The sequence below is a fragment of the Balaenoptera acutorostrata genome, chromosome X (assembly GCF_949987535.1).
Source record: "Balaenoptera acutorostrata chromosome X, mBalAcu1.1, whole genome shotgun sequence".
NCBI classification, from domain to species: Eukaryota; Metazoa; Chordata; class Mammalia; order Artiodactyla; family Balaenopteridae; genus Balaenoptera; species Balaenoptera acutorostrata.
Window position 1 is genome coordinate 82,315,350 of NC_080085.1, and position 21,556 is coordinate 82,336,905.

Here is a 21,556-nt window from a genome sequence, read left to right on the forward strand (position 1 = left end):
ACATAGGAGCACCTCAATACATAAGGCAACTGCTAACAGCTCTAAAAGAGGAAATCGACAGTAACACAGTAAGAGTGGGGGACTTTAACAACTCACTTACACCAAAGGACAAATCATCCAAACAGAAAATTAGAAAGGAAACACAAGCTTTAAATGACACAAAAGACCAGATAGATTTAATTGATATTTATAGGACATTCCATCCAAAAACAGCAGATTACACTTTCTTCTCAAGTGCGCATGGAACATTCTCCAGGATAGATCACATTTTAGATCACAAATCAAGCCTCAGTAAATTTAAGAAAATTGAAATCATATCAAGCGTCTTTTCTGACAACAATGCTATGAGATTAGAAATCAGTTACATGGAAAAAAACTTAAAAAACACAGACACAAGGAGGCTAAACAATATGTTACTAAGTAACCAAGAGACCACTGAAGAAATCAAGGAGGAAATCAAAAAATACCTAGAGACAAATGATAATGAAAACACAATGATCCAAAACCTATGGGATGTGGCAAAAGCAGTTCTAAGAGGGAAGTTTATAGCTATACAAGCCTACCTCAAGAAACAAAAAAAATCTCAAATAAACAATCTAACATTACACCTAAAGGAACTAGAGAAAGAAGAACAAACAAAACCCAAAGTTAGCAGAAGGAAAGAAATCATAAAGGTCAGAGCGGAAATAAATGAAATAGAAACAAAGAAAACAATAGCAAAGATCAATAAAACTAAAAGTTGGTTCTTTGAGAAGATAAACAAAATTGATAAACCATTAGCCAGACTCATCAAGAAAAGAGGGAGAGGACTCAAATCAATAAACTTTGAAATGAAAAAGGAAAAGTTAAAACAGACACCGCAGAAATACAAAGCATCCTAAGAGACTACTACAAGCAACTTTATGCCAATAAAATGGACAACCTGGAAGAAATGGACAAATTCTTAGAAAGGTATAACCTTCAAAGACTGAACCAGGAAGAAATAGAAAATATGAACAGACCAATCACAAGTAATGAAATTGAAACTGTGATTAAAAATCTTCCAACTGGGCTTCCCTGGTGGCACAGTGGTTGAGAATCTGCCTGCCAATGCAGGGGACACGGGTTCGAGCCCTGGTCTGGGAAGATCCCACATGCCGCAGAGCGGCTAGGCCCGTGAGCCACAATTACTGAGCCTGCGCGTCTGGAGCCCGTGCTCCGCAACAAGAGAGGCCGCGATAGTGAGAGGCCCGCGCACCGCGATGAAGAGTGGCCCCCGCTCGCCGCAACTAGAGAAAGCCCTCGCACAGAAACGAAGACCCAACAGCTAAAAATAAATAAATAAATAAATAAATTTATTAAAAAAAAAAAATCTTCCAACAAAGAAAAGTCCAGGACCAGATGGCTTCACAGGTGAATCCTATCAAACATTTAGAGAAGAGCTAACACCTATCCTTCTCAAACTCTTCCCAGAAATTGCAGAGGAAGGAACACTTCCAAACTCATTCTATGAGGCCACCATCACCCTGGTACCAAAACCAGACAAAGATGCTACAAAAAAAGAAAATTATAGACCAACATCACTGATGAACATAGATGCAAAACTCCTCAACAAAATACTAGCAAAGAGAATCCAACAACGCATTAAAAGGGTCATACACCATGATCAGGTGGGATTTATCAGAGAGATGCAAGGATTCTTCAATATATGCAAATCAATCAATGTGATACACCATATTAACAAATTGAAGAATAAAAACCATATGATCATCTCAATAGATGCAGAAAAAGCTTTTGACAAAATTCAACACCCATTTATGATAAAAACTCTCCAGAAAGTGGGCATAGAGGGAACCTACTTTAACATAATAAAGGCCATATACAACAAACCCACAGCAAACATCATTCTCAATGGTGAAAACCTGAAAGCATTTCCTGTAAGATCAGGAACAAGACAAGGATACCCACTCTCACCACTATTATTCAGCATAGTTTTGGAAGTCCTAGCCACAGCAATCAGAGAAGAAAAATAAATAAAAGAATACAAATTGGAAAAGAAGAAGTAAAACTGTCACTGTTTGCAGATGACATGATACTATACATAGAGAATCCTAAGGATGCCACCAGAAAACTACTAGAGCTAATGAATGAATTTGGTAAAGTTGCAGGATACAAAATTAATGCACAGAAATCTCTTGCATTCCTATACACTAATGATGAAAAATCTGAAAGAGAAATTAAGGAAATACTCCCATTTACCACTGCAACAAAAAGAATAAAATACCTAGGAATAAACCTACCTAAGGAGACAAATGACCTGTATGCAGAAAACTATAAGACACTGATGAAAGAAATTAAAGATGATACCAACAGATGGAGAGATATACCATGTTCTTGGATTGGAAGAATCAATATCGTGAAAGCGACTATACTACCCAAAGCAATCTACAGATTCAATGCAATCCCTATTAAATTACCAATGGCATTTTTTATGGAACTAGAACAAAAAAATCTTAAAATTTGTATGGAGACAGAAAAGACCCCAAATAGCCAAAGCAGTCTTGAGGGCAAAAAACAGAGCTGGAGGAATCAGACTACCTGACTTCATACTATACTACAAAGCTACAGTAATCAAGACAATATGGTACTGGCACAAAAACAGAAATATAGATCAATGGAACAGGATAGAAAGCCCAGAGATAAACCCACGCATCTATGGTCAACTAATCTATGACAAAGGAGACAAGGATATACAATGGAGAAAAGACAATCTCTTCAATAAGTGGTGCTGGGAAAACTGGACAACTACATGTAGAAGAATGAAATTAGAACACTCCCTAACACCATACACCAAAATAAACTCAAAATGGATTAGAGACCTAAATGTAAGAGCAGACACTTTAAAACTCTTAGAGGAGAATATAGGAAGAACACTCTTTGACATAAATCACAGCAAGATATGTTTTGATCCACCTCCTAGAGAAATGGAAATAAAAACAAAAATAAATGGGACTTAATGAAACTTCAAAGCTTTTGCACAGCAAAGGAAACCATAAACAAGACGAAAAGACAACCCCCAGAATGGGAGAAAATATTTGCAAATGAATCATCAGACAAAGCATTAATCTCCAAAATATATAAACAGCTCATGCAGCTCAATATTAAGAAAACAAACAACCCAATCCAAAATTGGGCAGAAGACCTAAATAGACATTTCTCCAAAGAAGACATACAGATGGCCAAGAAGCACATGGAAAGCTGCTCAACATCACTAATTATTAGAGAAATGCAAATCAAAGCTACAATGAGGTATCTCTCACACCTGTTAGAATGGGCATCATCAGAAAATATACAAACAACACATTCTGGAGAGGATGTAGAGGAAAGGGAACCCTCTTGCACTTTTGGTGGGAATGTAAATTGATACAGCCACTGTGGAGAACAGTATGGAGATTCCTTAAAGAACTAAAAATAGAATTACTGCATGACCCAGCAATCCCACTACTGGGCATATACCCAGAAAAAAACATAGTTCAAAAAGACACATGCACCCCAATGTTCATTGCAGCACTATTTACAATAGCCTGGTCATGGAAGCAACCTAAATGCCCACCTAGAGACGAATGGATAACGAAGGTGTGGTACATATATACAATGGAATATTACTCAGCCATAAAAACGAACGAAATTGGGTCATTTGTATAGATGTGGATGCATCCAGAGACTGTCATACAGAGTGAAGTAAGTCAGAAAGAGCAAAACAAATATTGTATATTAACGCATATATGTGGAACCTAGAAAATGGTACAGATGAACCGGTTTGCAGAGCAGAAATTGAAACACAGAAGTGGAGAAAAAAACGTATGGACACCAAGGGGGGAAAGCGGCGGGGGTGGGGGTGGGGGTGTGATGAATTGGGAGATTGGGATTGACATGTATACACTGATGTGTATAAAATGGATGACTAATAAGAAAATAAATAAATAAATAAACATTAAAAAAAAAAGAAATGTATGCAGGAGAGATCCATTCCCACTAATTGAGAAATAACCATAACATGAACTCTATTGATGATGAGTCAGTCATGTCACCTAGATGCCACATTATAGTCAACACAGTGTTCTGCATTCCATCTCTAAATAATTTATATTTGTCATCCAAGTGCCAGGTACTTAGTTCAAAATTAATATGTGATTGAATGAATTAAAGTCATTTCATATACAGTAAGTCTCCTACATTCGAAAGAGTTCCGTTCTGAGAGTGTGTTCATTAAGTCCAGTGTGTTTGTACGTCCAACAAAGTTAGCCTAGGTACCCAATTAACACAATTGGCTATATAGTACTGTACTGTAATAAGTTTATAATACTTTTCACACAAATAATACATAAAAAAGCAAACACAAAAAATAAAGAAAACATTTTTAATCTTACAGTACAGTACCTTGAAAAGTATAGTAGTACCAGCTACATCACTGCTGCTTATACACTTGCTTCCAGACATCCTGGGCTTGAAATTAAGAATCTGTACTACTGTACTCTATACAGTAATGTACAGTAAAGTATGCAAAAGCACAACCACTTGGAAAGGGTGCACGCATGTGGCAATGTATGCCAGACACGTGAACACATTTTCACATCTTTGAAAGTTCACAACTTGAAGGTTCGTATGTAGGGGACTTACTGTATTTCCTAGCTGTCTGCTGAGAGGGTCTAGAAGCAGCAATACCCCAATATGATTCTAGGGCTAATGCAGAGGATATACAAGATGATGCTAGAGTGTCTTATAGAACCAGAAAGTAAGGAAGTACTTAAGAAACAAAATGATAAGGTTATGTCAAAAGGATACAGGAGCCAACTAAAAGAGCTCCTGAAGGCCAACTCTGGAACAATTTCAACAACAAAATAAGTAGTATTGAAATATTGCCCAAAGTATAAAATTAATACTCATGATCCATACTGATGCAAAGGACAAATCTCCCATACACAGGAATTTCAAATATTTTATGTAGATATTCCACCATCAAGAAGATAGAGCATAAATCTCCAAGTGTGGATTGCACATAGTGACATCCTTCCAAAGAATACAGAATGGAAATGGAGGGTACTCTTGCAGTGGATACAGCTGGCAAATACTAACTACCTCAGTCATGTGATCAGGGTTAACATCAATGATAAGTCACCTTAGTATGTACCTTGGATGTAATGTAATGAAAATGGTACTTTACTTGTGTTCTTCCTTCCAAGAACTTGTAGTCTAACTCTAACCATGAGAAAAACATGAGACAAACCCAAATTGAAGAGCATTCTAAGAAATCAATATCTGATCAGTGCTCCTCAAAACCAAGGAGATTCTGAGAAACTGCCAGTCTAGAGGATCCTGGGAGACATGATGACTAAATGTAATGTGGTATCCTGGATGGATTCCTGGAATAGAAAAAGGACATTACGTTAAAAACTAAGGAAATCTGAATAAAGAATGGACTTTAGTTAATATGAATGTGTCAGTATTGGCTCATTAGTTGTGGCAAATGTATGTGTTAATTTAAGACATTATCAATAAGAAAACTGAATGCAGAAAATACTCTACTATACTTGCAACTTTTCTGTAAATCTAAAGATATCCTAAAACAGAAAGTTTGTTTTTAAAAAAATTTCACTTCGTCATCATAAAAGCTAAACAATAACAATGATTTGTTTTTCTGAATATAAAATCCAAAATGTATTACTACATTAAGAGAAATAAGAGGGTGAAGTACTCATTTCTTTAAAATAAACACTTAGCTAAAATTTATACTTAGAGCTTCTACCCTCTCATAACTATTCTTTTCTGTTTTATCTCTTGCATCTGCAATATTTTATTGCTGCTATAAACTTTCTGGTATCATCCTTAAGATGCTAGAGACTGATCCCTTGTCATCTGACAATTCTGTAGATGGAAGAAGAGGCAGTATTTCAAATTCTACACCTTTTCCCTAGAATGAGAAATGCTCCATGACACAACTATGCCAGAGGGAATTCACCAGAGGTGAATGCTTTTAACATGGCACAGCTTTCTATCATGTTGATCAAAATAAGAGGGATAATTTCTCCCTCAAAACAGTCATGTTAACAACTAGAATAGAATGTGTTATTGCTTGAGTTTTATTTAGAAGAAATGATATCATTTTATATACACTTGCTAGAGCTAGATATTTTCAGGAAATTGTCAAGTATCATTAAATGTCTTCATAAACCATCTTTGTCTCTTATTCAGCCTGTGAATTAGCTGATTCTGTGGCTGCCCTCTATATTATCAATCAATGTGAAATGGCAGAACATAGTGTGATAATTAAAGGTATTAGTAGTATATATGTACAGATTATTATTATATTATAATTTAGCAGACTCATTACTATCTTAAAGCCTTTAAGTAGCTTTATAAGAGGCATTTATTTCAGTAGCATGGTACTTAAACTTACATTAGCTAGTGGGAACAAAGAACATTAAGGTTTTTTTTTTTTTTAATAGGGGTCTCATCCAAATGTCCAGGCCTTTGCAGAAGAGTTGTCAGATTAAGTCGCAGAGCTATTGCCAGTTATTTGGAAAGAATTTTCAGCTGAAGTGCATATGTCTATGAGACAGTATGATGCCTACAGTTAGACATATCACTAAAAATTGAATGAAATGATTTGTAAAATAGAGTAGGTCCTTAAAAATAACTAGCCTTGGTGATAGTTACAATTGAAATTAGACTGTGAAACGTTAAAATATGCTTTTAATTAATTTAAATTCATATTGACTTTTACCTGAGCATGTTCAATGAAAAATGGTATAGATACAATCACTTTTAAGAATGAGAAGCTGATATGATGACCGGTTTACAACAGTGTAATAATGTGAATATTTGCATTGTATTTGGCTTTTTCTTTTCACCTCAGGGCCTTACCATCTGGTATTCCTTGTACTTGGAACATGCAATCAACTTTGGCTCTTTGATTACTCCTTTCCTGTTTAATCACTTCATCTGGCTAGCTCTGATTTATCCATCAGGTCTCAGATTACATGTTAATTATATGTTAGTATCTCAGAGCTGACCTTCCATTCTAAATTAGATTACTCATTATACTTTTCATAGCATCCTGTGCTTTTCCTTCATCATTTTAATCACTATTATAATTATATACTCATTTGTTTGATATTTGTGTAATGACTTTTACCTTTACTAGACAATAATCTCCATGGCATATAACATAGTGTCTGGTGCATAATAGATGATCAAAAGGGAGCTGTAAGAATGAATGACAAAATAACTGTTATAACACTCAGATTACCAGCAGGGTTGTTACAATTTGTATCTAATCTTTATACAAAATTAGCATACTTCATAAAAATAAATAGAGATAAAAAGAATAAAGTTTCTCTTCTAAAATAGAAACAGAAGGTAAGCCACAGCACTTTTAAAACAAAGAGTATTTGAGCAAGAGACTTTGTTGGTGTTACTTTTTCTTTTTTCTCAGTGTGCTTTATCTTCTGCAAAAAGAGCACACAGATTCTGCAGTTCTGAAGGCCTCCCACACGCTTGTCTGGTGTCAGCATTCTCTCGCATTCCCCTCTGCAGTTATTCCAAATTTTAATCATTTGTCTAAAACTCCTGTGCTACCTCAACCTGCCTTAATCTTAGCAGATGACCTTGGCTCTGACCACTGAGTGAAAATGAAGGCTATTATGTGAGAACTATTTCAACTTTCTCCCTTTCACCACCCCGCCCACAACACACACACAAAACCCTACACCCATACCCTTTATTCTTTGCCTCTGCTCTTTCAAGAGAGATCTTCTACTTATGACTCTGATTCCTCTCTGTTTCTTCTATGGTTTTGCCACAAAGAATTATTCCCTCTCTTTCCTGTCTTCTTTTTCTTTTTTTTTTCTTTAACATCTTTATTGGAGTATAATTGCTTTACAATAGTGTGTTAGTTTCTGCTTTATAACAAAGTGAATCAGTTATGCATATACATATGTCCACATATCTCTTCCCTCTTGCATCTCCCTCCCTCCCACCCTCCCTATCCCACCCCTCTAGGTGGTCACAAAGCACCGAGCTGATCTCCCTGTGCTATGCGGCTGCTTCCCACTAGCTATCTATTTTACGTTTGGTAGTGTATATATGTCCATGCCACTCTCTCACTTTGTCCCAGCTTACCCTTCCCCCTCCCCATATCCTCAAGTCCATTCTCTAGTAGGTCTGCGTCTTTATTCCCGTCCTGCCCCTAGGTTCTTCATAACCATTTATTTTTATTTAGATTGCATATATATGTGTTAGCATATGGTATTTATTTTTCTCTTTCTGACTTACTTCACTCTGTATGACAGACTCTAGGTCCATCCACCTCACTACAAATAACTCAATTTCGTTTCTTTTTATGGCTGAGTAATATTCCATTGTATATATGTGCCCCATCTTCTTTATCCATTCATCTGTTGATGGACACTTCGTTGCTTCCATGTCCTGGCTATTGTAAATAGAGCTGCAATGAACATTGTGGTACATGACTCTTTTTGAATTATGGTTTTCTCAGGGTATATGCCCAGTAGTGGGATTGCTGAGTCATATGGTAGTTCTATTTTTAGTTTTTTAAGGAACATCCATACTGTTCTCCATAGTGGCTGTATCAATTTACATTCCCACCAACAGTGCAAGAGGGTTCCCTTTTCTGCACACCCTCTCCAGCATTTATTGTTTCTAGATTTTTTGATGATGGCCATTCTGACTGGTGTGATGATATCTTATTGTAGTTTTCACTTGCATTTCTCTAATGGTTAATGATGTTGAGCATTCTTTCATGTGTTTGTTGGCAATCTGTATATCTTCTTTGGAGAAATGTCTATTTAGGTCTTCTGCCCATTTTTGCATTGGGTTGCTTGTTGTTTTGATATTGAGCTGCATGAGTTGCTTGTATGTTTTGGAGATTAATCCTTTGTCAGTTGCTTCATTTGCAAATATTTTCTCCCATTCTGAGGGTTGTCTTTTGGTCTTATTTATGGTTTCCTTTGCTGTGCAAAAGCTTTTAGGTTTCATTAGGTCCCATTTGTTTATTTTTGTTTTTATTTCCATTTCTCTAGGAGCTGGGTCAAAAAGGATCTTGCTGTGATTTATGTCATAGAGTGTTCTGCCTATGTTTTCCTCTAAGAGTTTGATAGTGTCTGGCCTTACATTTAGGTCTTTAATCCATTTTGAGTTTATTTTTGTGTATGGTGTCAGGGAGTGTTCTAATTTCATTCTTTTACATGTACCTGTCCAGTTTTCCCAGCTCCACTTATTGAAGAGGCTGTCCTTTCTCCACTGTATATTCTTGCCTCCTTCATCAAAGATAAGGTGACCGGCACATATATACAATGGAATATTACTCAGCCATAAAAAGAAATGAAATGGAGGTATTTGTAATGAGGTGGATGGAGTTAGAGTCTGTCTTACAGAGTGAAGTAAATCAGAAAGAGAAAAACAAATACAGTATGCTAACACATATATATGGAATCTAAGGGGAAAAAAAAGGTAATGAAGAACCTAGTGGCAAGACGGGAATAAAGACACAGACCTACTAGAGAATGGACTTGAGGATATGGGGAGGGGGAGGGGTGAGATGTGACAGGGTGAGAGAGTGTCATGGAAATATATACACTACCAAATGTAAAATATATAGCTAGTGGGAAGCAGCCGCATAGCACAGGGAGATCAGCTCGGTGCTTTGTGACCACCTAGAGGGGTGGGATAGGGAGGGTGGGAGGGAGGGAGATGCAAGAGGGAAGAGATATGGGAACATATGTATATGTATAACTGATTCACTTTGTTATAAAGCAGAAACTAACACAACATTGTAAAGCAATTATACTTCAATAAAGATGTTTAAAAAAAAATAAAAAAAGACAAGGTGACCATAGGTGTGTGGGTTTATCTCTGGGCTTTCTATCCTGTTCCATTGATCTATATTTCTGTTTTTGTGTCAGTACCATACTGTGTTGATTACTGTAGCTTTGCAGTGTAGTCTGAAGTCAGGGAGCCTGATTCCTCCAGCTCTGTTTTTCTTTCTCAAGATTGCTTTGGCTATTTGGGGTCTTTTGTGTTTCCATACAAATTGTGAAATTTTTTGTTCTAGTTCTGTGAAAAATGCCAGTGGTAGTTTGATAGGGATTGCATTGAATCTGTAGATTGCTTTGGGTAGTAGAGTCATTTTCAAAATGGTGATTCTCCCAATCCAAGAACATGGTATATCTCTCCATCTATTTGTATCATCTTTAATTTCTTTCATCAGTGTCTTATAATTTTCTGCATACAGGGCGTTTGGCTCCTAAGAAAGGTTTATTCCTAGATATTTTATTCTTTTTGTTGCAATGGTAAATGGGAGTGTTTTCTTAATTTCACTTTCAGATTTTTCATCATTAGTGTATAGGAATGCAAGAGATTTCTGTGCATTAATTTTGTAGCCTGCTACTTTACCAAATTCATTGATTAGCTCTAGTAGTTTTCTGGTAGCATCTTTAGGATTGTCTATGTGTAGAATCATGTCATCTGCAAACAGTAACAGCTTTACTTCTTCTTTTCCAATTTGGATTCCTTTTATTTCTTCTTCTTCTCTGATTGCTGTGGCTAAAACTGCCAAAACTATTTTGAATAATAGTGGTGAGAGTGGGCAACCTTGTCTTCTTCCTGATCTTAGTGGAAATGGTTTCAGTTTTTCACCATTGAGGACGATGTTGGCTGTGGGCTCGTCATATATGACCTTTTATGTTGAGGAAAGTTCCCTCTATGCCTACTTTCTGGAGGGTTTTTATCATAAATGGGTGTTGAGTTTTGTCGAAAGCTTTCTCTGCATCTATTGAGATGATCATATGGTTTTTCTCCTTCAATTTGTTAATGTGGTGTATCACATTGATTGATTTGCGTATATTGAAGAATCCTTGCATTCCTGGGATAAACCCCACTTACTCATAGTGTATGAACCTTTTAATGTGCTGTTGGATACTGTTTGCTAGTATTTTGTTGAGGATTTTTGCATCTATGTTCATCAGTGATATTGGCCTGTAGTTTTCTTTCTTTGTGACATCTTTGTCTGGTTTTGGTATCAGAGTGATGGTGGCCTTGTAGAATGAGTTTGGGAGTGTTCCTCCCTCTGCTATATTTTGGAAGAGTTTGAGAAGGATAGGTGTTAGCTCTTCTCTATGTTTGATAGAATTCGCCTGTGAAGCCCTCTGGTCCTGAGCTTTTGTTTGTTGGAAGATTTTTAATCACAGTTTCAATTTCAGTGCTTGTGATTGGTCTGTTCATATTTTCTATTTCTTCCTGGTTCAGTCTCGGAAGGTCGTGCATTTCTAAGAATTTGTCCATTTCTTCCAGGTTGTCCATTTTATTGGCATAGAGTTGCTTATAGTAATTTCTCATGATCCTTTGTATTTCTGCAGTGTCAGTTGTTACTTTTCCTTTTTCATTTTTAGTTCTATTGATTTGAGTCTTCTCCCTTTTGTTCTTGATGAGTCTGGCTAATTTTTTATCAATTTTGTTTATCTTCTCAAAGAACCAGCTTTTAGTTTTATTGATTTTTGCTATTGTTTCCCTCATTTCTTTTTCATTTACTTCTGATCTGATCTTTATGATTTCTTTCCTTCTGCTAACTTTGGGATTTTTTGTTCTTCTTTCTCTAATTGCTTTAGGTGTAAGGTTAGGTTGTTTATTTGAGATGTTTCTTGGTTCTTAAGGTAGGATTTTATTGCTATAAACTTCCCTCTTAGAACTGCTTTTGCTGCATCCCATAGGTTTTGGGTCATTGTGTTTTCATTGTCATTTGTTTCTAGGTATTTTTTGATTTCCTCTTTGATTTCTTCAGTGATCTCTTGGTTATTAAGTAGTGTGTTGTTTAGCCTCCATGTGTTTGTATTTCTTACAGATTTTTTCATGTAATTGATATCTAGTCTCATAGCATTGTGGTCAGAAAAGATACTTGATACAATTTCAACTTTCTTAAATTTACCAAGGCTTGATTTGTGACCCAAGATATGATCTATCCTGGAGAATGGTCCATGAGCACTTGAGAAGAATGTGTATTCTGTTGTTTTTGGATGGAATGTCCTATAAATATCAATTAAGTCCATCTTGTTTAATGTATCATTTAAAGATTGTGTTCCTTATTTATTTTCATTTTGGATGAGTTGTCCATTGGTGAAAGTAGGGTGTTAAAGTCCCCTACTATGATTGTGTTACTGTCGATTTCCCCTTTTATGGCTGTTAGCATTTGCCTTATGTATTGAAGTGCTCCTATGTTGGGTGCATAAATATTTACAATTGTTATATCTTCTTCTTGGATTGATCCCTTGACCTTTATGTAGTGTCCTTCTTTGTCTCTTGTAATAGTCTTTGTTTTAAAGTCTATTTTGTCTGATATGAGAATTGCTACTCCAGCTTTCTTTTGATTTCCATTTGCATGGAATATGTTTTTTTCCATCCCCTCACTTTCAGTCTGTATGTGTCCCTAGGTCTGAAGTGGGTCTGTTGTAGACAGCATATATACGGGTCTTGTTTTTGTATCCATTCAGCCAATCTATGTCTTTTGGTTGGAGCATTTAATCCATTTACATTTAAGGTAATTATCGATATGTATGTTCCTATTACCATTTTCTTTTTTTTTTTTTTTTTTTTTAAAGGATTTTCTTATTATTATTTATTTATTTATTTATTTATTTTTGGCTGTGTTGGGTCTTCGGTTCGTGCGAGGGCTTTCTCCAGTTGCAGCAAGCGGGGGCCACTCTTCATCGCGGTGCGGGGACCGCTCTTCATCGCGGTGCGCGGGCCTTTCTCTATCGCGGCCCCTCCCGTCGCGGGGCACAGGCTCCAGACGCGCAGGCTCAGCAATTGTGGCTCACGGGCCCAGCCGCTCCGCGGCATGTGGGATCTTCCCAGACCAGGGCTCGAACCCGTGTCCCCTGCATTAGCAGGCAGATTCTCAACCACTGCGCCACCAGGGAAGCCCTATTACCATTTTCTTAATTGTTTTGGGTTTATTATTGTAGGTCTTTTCCTTCTCTTGTGTTTCCTGCCTAGAAAAGTTCCTTTAGCATTTGTTGTAAAGCTGGTTTGGTGGTGCTGAATTCTCTTAGCTTTTGCTTGTCTGTAAAGGTTTTAATTTCTCCGTCAAATCTGAATGAGATCCTTGCTGGGTAGAGTAATCTTGGTTGTACGTTTTTCTACTTCATCACTTTAAGTATGTCCGGTCACTCCCTTCTGGCTTGCAGAGTTTCTGCTGAAAGATCAGCTCTTAACCTTATGGGGATTCCCTTATGTGTTATTTGTTGTTTTTCCCTTGCTCCTTTTAATATTTGTTCTTTGTATTTAATTTTTGATAGTTTGATTAATATGTGTCTTGGCGTGTCTCTCCTTGGATTTGTCCTGTATGGGACTCTCTACACTTCCTGGACTTGATTAACTATTTCCTTTCCCATATTAGGGAAGTTTTCAACTATAATCTCTTCAAATATTTTCTCAGTCCCTTTCTTTTTCTCTTCTTCTTCTGGGACCCCTATAATTCGAATGTTGGTGCATTTAATGTTGTCCCGGAGGTCTCTGAGACTGTCCTCAATTCTTTTCATTTCTTTTTCTTTATTCTGCTCTGCAGTAATTATTTCCACTATTTTATCTTCCAGGTCACTTATCCCTTCTTCTGCCTCAGTTATTCTGCTATTGATCCCTTCTAGAGAATTTTTAATTTAATTTATTGTGTTCTTCATCACTGTTTGTTTGCTCTTTTGTTCTTCTAGGTCCTTGTTAAACGTTTCTTGTATTCTCTCCATTCTACTTCCAAGATTTTGGATCATCTTTACTATCATTATTCTGAATTCTTTTTCAGGTAGACTGCCTATTTCCTCTTCATTTGTTAGGTCTGGTGGGTTTTTGCCTTTCTACTTCACCTGCTGTGTGTTTCTCTGTCTTCTCATTTTGCTTAACTTACTGTGTTTGGGGTCTCCTTTTTGCAGGCTGCATGTTCGTAGTTCCCGTTGTTTTTGGTATCTGTCCCCAGTGGCTAAGGTTGGTTCAGTGGGTTGTGTAGGCTTCCTGGTGGAGCGGACTAGTGCCTGTGTCTGGTGGATGAGGCTGGGTCTTGTCTTTCTGGTGGGCAGGTCCACGTCTGGTGGTGTGTTTTGGGGTGTCTGTGGCCTTATTATGATTTCAGGCAGCCTCTCTGCTAATGTATGGGGTTGTGTTCCTATCTTGGTAGTTGTTTGGCATAGGGTGTCCAGCGCTGTATCTTGCTGGTCGTTGAGTGGAGCTGGGTCTTGCCATTGAGATGGAGATCTCTGGGAGATTTTCGCCTTTTGATATTACGTGGAGCTGGGAGGTCTCCTGTGGACCAGTGTCCTGAATTTGGCTCTCCCACCTCAGTGGCACAGCCCTGATGCCTGGCTGGAGCCCCAAGAGCCTGTCCTCCACATGGGTCAGAATAAAAGGGAGAAAAAAAAGAAAGAAAGAAAGAAGAAGATAAAATAAAATAAAATAAAAAAGTTATTAAAATAAAAGATAAAACGTAATTATTAAGAAAAAACTTTTTTTAAGTAATAAAAAAAAAAAAGGACAGACAGAACCCTAGGACAAATGGTAAAAGCAAAGCTATACAGACAAAATCACACACAGCAGCATACACATACACACTCACAAATAGAGAAAAAGGGGAAAAAAATATTTATATCATTGCTCCCAAAATCCACCTCCTCATTTTGGGATGATATGTTGTCTATTCAAGTATTTCACAGATGCAGGGTACATCAAGTTGATTGTGGACATTTAATCCGCTGCTCCTGATGCTGGTGGGAGAGATTTCCCTTTCTTTTCTTTGTTCGCCCAGCTCCCAGGGTTCACCTTTGGATTTGGCCCCGCCTCTGCGTGTAGGTCGCCTGAGGGCGTCTGTTCTTCACTCAGTCAGGACGGGGTTAAAGGAGCAGCTGATTTGGGGGCTCTGGCTCACTCAGGCCGGGGGTGGGAGGGGTATGGATGCGGGGCGAGCCTTCAGTGGCAGAGGCCAGCATGACGTTGCAACAGCCTGAGGCGCAACGTGCATTCTCCCGGGGAAGTTGTCCCTGGATCACGGGACCATGGTAGTGGCGGGCTGCACAGGCTCCCAGGAGGGGAGGTGTAGAGAGTGACCTGTGCTTGCACACAGGCTTCTTGGTGGCTCAGCAGCAGCCTTAGCGTCTCATGCCCGTCTCTGGTGTCCGCGCTGATAGCCACGCCTCGCGCCCATCTCTGGAGCTCCTTTAAGCGGTGCTCTTAATCCCCCCTCCTCGCGCACCAGGAAACCAAGAGGCAAGAAAAAGTCTCTTGCCTCTTCGGCAGCTCCAGACTTTTTCCTGGACTCCCTCCCAGCTAGCTGTGGTGTGCTAACCCCTTCAGGCTGTGTTCACGCCGCCAACCCCAGTCTTCTCCTGGGATCTGACCTCCGAAGCCCGAGCCTCAGCTCCCAGCCCCCACCCGCCCTGGCGGGTGAGCAGACAAGCCTCTCAGGCTGGTGAGTGCTGGTCGGCACTGATCCTCTGTGCAGGAATCTCTCTGCTTTGCCCTCTGCACCTCTGTTGCTGTGGTCTCTTCCATGGCTCCAAAGCTTCTCCCCCCACCCACCCCCGTCTCCACAAGTGAAGGGGCTTCCTAGTGTGTGGAAACCTTTCCTCCTACACAGCTTCCTCCCACCTGTGCAGGTCCCATCCCTATTCTTTTGTCTCCGTTTTTTCTTTTTGCTTTTGCCCTACCCAGGTACATGGGGAGTTTCTTGCCTTTTGGGAGGTCTGAGGTCTTCTGCCAGCGTTCAGTTGGTGTTCTGTAGGAGTTGTTCCACATGTAGATATATTTCTGATGTATTTGTGGGGAGGAAGGTGATCTCCGTGTCTTACTCTTCTGCCATCTTGAAGCTCCTCCCTCTTTCCTGTCTTCTTAAAAGTCTTTCTGTTTAACCTTGTCACCCTCTGAACATGTTCAGGTTTCTTCCTTGATAAAAACAAACAACAGTAAAAAATCATTTTCTTTAATTCTTCATCCCTCATTATAGTTACCCTCTTATCACTTTACTTTCCTTCTCAGATGAGTCTATGTACCCTATGTCCCTACTTTCTCACCTCCCATTTAGTCTTTAACCCACTGTCATCTGGCTTCTGCCCTAATTAATTGAAATTGCATTAGCAAAGGTTACTAATGATTTCTTCATAGCCAAATATAATAGACATTTTCAGATTTTATCTTACTTGACCTATCTGCTGCATTTAATATTGTTGTCCATAACACCTTTTTTTCTGGATTTTTTTAAAGTTAAAGATAATACCTGCTCATTGTAAAAAATATAAATAGTATAGGAAAACTTACAAAAGGAAATAATGCCTCTCCACATGCAGAGATAACCAGTGTTTACATCTGGTGAACTTTTCACTCAACAGTATGTTGTGGATGTATTATTCCATTGTATATGTATACTATAGTTGATATAACCTGTTTGTTATTGATGGACATTTAGGTTTTTTCCTCAAATTTTAATGTTTAAAAATTGCTCAAATGAAATTCATGAACATAGACCTTTGAGGATTATTGCCCTCACCTTGAAACTTTACTCTCTCCACTGTGTTTCTGTGACTCTTACTTAATTTTCTGATACTGGTCTAGCTCTTACCACTCTGGCTAATTTTCTGAAGCTTTACTTTCTCTGCCAGCCCCTTGTGTGTTGTTGTTAAATTGGATCCAGTGCTCAAACCTTTTTTCATTTGAAATCTTCCCCAAGGTAATTTAATTTTTTCTCATGACTTTAGCCATCAATCAGTGACTGCCAATCCTATATCTCTAACTCAGGTCACATTCCAGAGTGCTAACACCGATACATCCAATTTCCTACATGTGGATTCACTCACATGTGTCAAACTTTATGTATCCAATACTGAACCCAGACCTTTTCTCAAAGTCTATGCCGTTTCCTATATTACCCAGTCATTGGCATTGCCTTGTATCTAGTCTCACAAACCAGAACTTTACCCTAGATTCCTTTCTCTTCCTCACCCTTTGTATCTCACTGATCGTTAATTTCAGTAGCATCTCCTAAACATGTCTCATGTATTTCCCCCTCTTTTCATTCATTATACCACTATTTTTAGTTCAGACTCATTTTATATCTATGAATACTTGAATGAATCTCATTGTCTTCAGCTGGTAAGAAATTGTCTCTTAAGCACTCAAATGTGACTATATCACTCTCTGGCTTAAAATAGTCCACACCTCCCCATTAGATTCACTGTAAGTCCCATAGAATAAATCCCAACCTCAGCATTGCATCCAAATCCTTTGTGAATTGGTCTTTGCCTGTTTTTCTAGATGATGTCAGGACTAGGTCTCAAGGAACTGTAATTAGAATGGATTATGCTATTCTAAGTGTACAGTAGCAGAAAAAACCAGCAAGTTGAATATGAAATAAAGTCATTAAGGGCTTTTGATGATCGAGTCTGGGAAACAATGATATTTGACAGACCTTTAGGGTAGCAGTAAGAATGAAAATGACACAAATACCTAAGAGGAACTGGGCAGAACTGAAGAGGAAGGAGAATAAGATAACACAACAAATCAAACCCAAGAAACTATTACCAAGAGTCACTGTAAAATCTGTGGCATTGAGCTTATGATGGGTAGGTATGTTAGGGTGACTTAAAGGGTCAAAGTCAAGATGGAGACTGACAGAAAAATCTGTGATATGTCTGATCATCTTTCTCTTCAGACTTTGCTAGCTTCCTAACAAGTATAGGACAAAATCCAAGATGTTAAAATGACCTAAGAAAGCCTCTATGATCAGGCTATTTAATTCCTATGCAGCCTTACCTCCTGCCACTACCCTCTTTCACTTTAGGCTCCATCAACACTAAATACATGGTGCTCTTTCAGATTTCTCTGTTTTTTCACATATTGTTTCTTCTGCCTGGAATGTCTGTCATTTCCTCATTTCCTGGGTGAACTCCTATTTATCCTTCAAAATCCTGTACTGACATCACCAACTCCAGGAGGCTTCTGTGAATGCCCCTTTTTCACAGAGTTACCCCTGCATCAATCCATTCATTCGTTTGTTTATTATTGAGCAAATACTTACTGAGTACTTAGTGTGGGCCAGATGCCATGTTAGGTACTGGGAACACCATGGTGATAAGACAGATCAAACATGACCTTTAACCCTTCTTAGCCTTATATTTAGCAATGAATACACACATGCATACACACACACACACATGCATGCACACACACAAACACACACATCCAAATAGTCAAATAAAAAAAATAATCCTCAATTTTCTAAGTGCTACGAATAAAAGAAACAAGGAACTGTGATACAGAATAATGACTATAAGGGATAGATACGGAGGCAACATAATATAAGGTTGAGCCATGTGAATTTGCTGGTATTTGACTTTTTTTCTGTATAATTGGTGATTTTATATAGTTCCACCTAATAATTTCCTTTCTGAGGAATTGACCTCTAAACTGAGGCATGAAGATGAGGTAGAACTGGCCATGGTGGCTAAGCTTGGAGCTTAACATGTTCCAGAAACCAAGAGAAGATTGGAAAAGATAGAATTGAGAAAAGGAGTGAATAACACTCAATGAAATGTAAGAGCAACAAGCAGGACAGATCATACAGGATCTTTATAGGAGTGTGGATCTAATTCTCATTAAAATGTAAAGCCATTGGAGTATTTTAAGATCCTTCTGATTTCAGTGTGGGATTGGAATGGAAGAGAGTAAGAGTAAATATAGGGCTGTCAATTAAGAGTTTGAGGGACTTCCCTGGTGGCTCAGTGGTTAAGAATCCGCCTGCCAATGCAGGGGACACAGGTTTGATCCCTGGTCCGGGAAGATCCCACATGCCGCAGAGCAACTAAGCCCATGCACCACAACTACTGAGCCTGCGCTCTAGAGCCCGTGAGCAACAACTACTGAAGCCCACACACATAGAGCCTGTGCTGTGCAAGAAGAGAAGCCACCGCAATGAGAAGCCCGCACACTGCAACGAAGAGTAGCCCTCGCTCGCCGCAACTAGAGAAAGCCCGCACACAGCAACAAAGACCCAACACAGCCATAAATAAATAAATAAACAAATAAGAGGTTGATATAAGGAGGCAATATAATGTTGTGTTAGGTGTGCAGGGTTTGGCGTCAGGCTGCCTTGATTTAAATCCTGGTTTTGCAATTTGCCATTTTTTATGTTACTTTATGCAAGTACTCTTTACTCAAATTCTCTAAGCCTCAGTTTCTTCATCTGTATAACAGGGATAATAATAGGATCAACTTCGTAGGGTTAGTCTGGAGACTGAATGAGATAACCCACTGCACAACACTAAGCAGTCCCTGGCAGATAATAAACAATAGATACTAGAGATTAATAGTCCAAATGAAAAATGACAGTACCTGGACTATGTCGATGACAGTATATTTGGAGAGAAGTGAATGGACATGAGACCTATTGTTGTGGGGGTTTAAACAGCAGGATTTAGTATGAACTGGATGTGAGAATTGAGGGAGAAGGATTTTTCAGGTATGACTCCTAGGTTTCTGTCAAAGAGTGGAGTGGATTGTGCTGCACTCTACTAAAATGGAGAAGGTCTGCCTGGTATAGAATTTAGCTATAGAAATTCCTCTCTCTCTTTATACCATATAAGGCAGAAAGAAAGAAAGAAAAAGGTAATTATCATACAATATAAAAGGAAATAGTTATTTAAAAAATTTAGATAACAGAACCTTACATGAGATATAAAAAACACTTTATATTATATTCATACCACAACGTCTAAAACATGCAAAAATCTTGTGTGTATATTCTTTTTCTCAAGGTCTAAGATTTTGGAAATCTTTCTACTGTACTATGTGATAGACAGTGACCAATTAAACTTATGTGCTTACTTTGTCTTATATTAAAGGTGTTTTGTAATCATTCCATCTGCTTCTCTCACAGAATGGAGCCCACTTGGTATACTAGCAGATGAAGAATTTAAGGAGGATGTCTATCTTTATTCTCTTTAGCAACTGAGAGTCGGCTCTGGGAACCATCAGGCACCATGGGGAAGCGGGACAATCGGGTGGCCTATATGAATCCTATAGCAATGGCCAGATGGAGGGGCCCATCTCAATCTGCAGGCCCAACAATACAAGATTATCTGAATCGACCAAGGCCCACCTGGGAAGAAGTGAAGAAACAATTAGAAAATAAAAAGAAAGGCTCCAAGGCATTAGCTGAATTTGAAGAAAAAATGAATGAGAATTGGAAGAAGGAACTAGAAAAAAGCAGAGAGAAATTATTAAGTGGAAATGAGAGCTCATCCAAAAAAAGAGAAAGAAAGAAAAAGAAAAAGAAGAAATCTTGTCAGTCTTCATCTTCTTCTACATCAAGCTCTGATTCTTCAAGCAGTTCTTCAGATTCTGAGGATGAGGAAAAGAAACAAGGAAAAAAGAGAAAGAAAAAGAAGAACCGTTCATACAAATCATCAGAAAGCTCTACATGTGAATCTGAATCAGAGAGCAAAGAATCTGTAAAAAAGAAAAAGAAGTCAAAGGATGAAACAGAGAAAGAAAAGTATATTAGAAGTCTCAGCAAAAAAAGAAAGAAGACTTGTCCTGAGGATAAACCTTTATCATCGGAGTCCTCATCAGAATCAGATTATGAAGAGGAGGTGCAAGCAAAAAAGAAGAGAAGACGTGAAGAGCGAGAAAAAGCAACGGAAAAAGCAAAGAAGAAGAAGAAGAAACAGCACAAAAAACATAGTAAGAAGAAGAAAAAGAAGTCAGGTTCAAACCACAAGTCCGGATAATATCAAGAAAAAAAGCAAGATTCCCCTATTGAAAAAAGAAAGGTGTAAAGGAAACTTCAACTGTGAATGTTAGGGCATATTTACAAAAATGCATGAGTTTCCCTGTGTTAGTAGAATTATTCCTGGACTTTGAGTTGCCAGTCAAATGCTGCTGTGCCAGAAAGGGCCATAATTGTTGCCTTCAGCTTAAATGTAGGATTTTGGGGGTTTTTGTGTGTTTTTCCCTCCACTGGCTAATTCTTCTGAGAGCTAAAACCGTGTTGTCATACTAGTGGTTAAAATGTTTGGAATTAAAGTAAAATGTTTCAGATGATAAATAATTTTGACCAAACAGTGGATCTAATGTTAAAAGTATCCAATTTGGTTACATCTTTAAAATATAATCAGAAATATCCAGGCAACAATAGCTGATATTTTTGAAGCATGGACTTAACATTGTCTCAAAATACTTACTTTTGAAGATTAAAAGTTTATTTTATTTTTCTTTTCTCCTTAATGAACTTTTGTTTACATGGGGAAAGGGTTTGTGGGGGAAAAAGAATTTGCTCTCACTTTGGCGAGCTGAATAGTGTGCCTTTGATCCTTATACATCCTATTTTTGCCAGTGCAGCAGCCATTCTTTTCTTACTTAGTAATGTATGCTGTTTCACGTGAACAAGAAAGACAGCAATTTACAGTATATGTAAGGCCCCAGTTTTATGAAATTTACCTCCATTTTGACAGTACTGAATAATATTTAGTGT

The 21,556-nt window shown here is 38.1% G+C and overlaps 1 protein-coding gene across 1 annotated transcript in view; it reads left to right on the top strand.

The window, feature by feature from the left end:
• Window positions 1–20,813, top strand: part of FAM133A (family with sequence similarity 133 member A) — a 58,056-nt gene extending 37,243 nt beyond the window's left edge. Inside the window, exon 4 of the mRNA XM_007184575.2 lies at window positions 19,961–20,813. Within this exon, the coding sequence (XP_007184637.1) occupies window positions 20,064–20,813 (750 nt within the window). The 5' untranslated portion in view covers window positions 19,961–20,063. The remainder of the gene's footprint in view (window positions 1–19,960) is intronic.
• The last annotated feature ends 743 nt before the right edge of the window (window positions 20,814–21,556 follow it).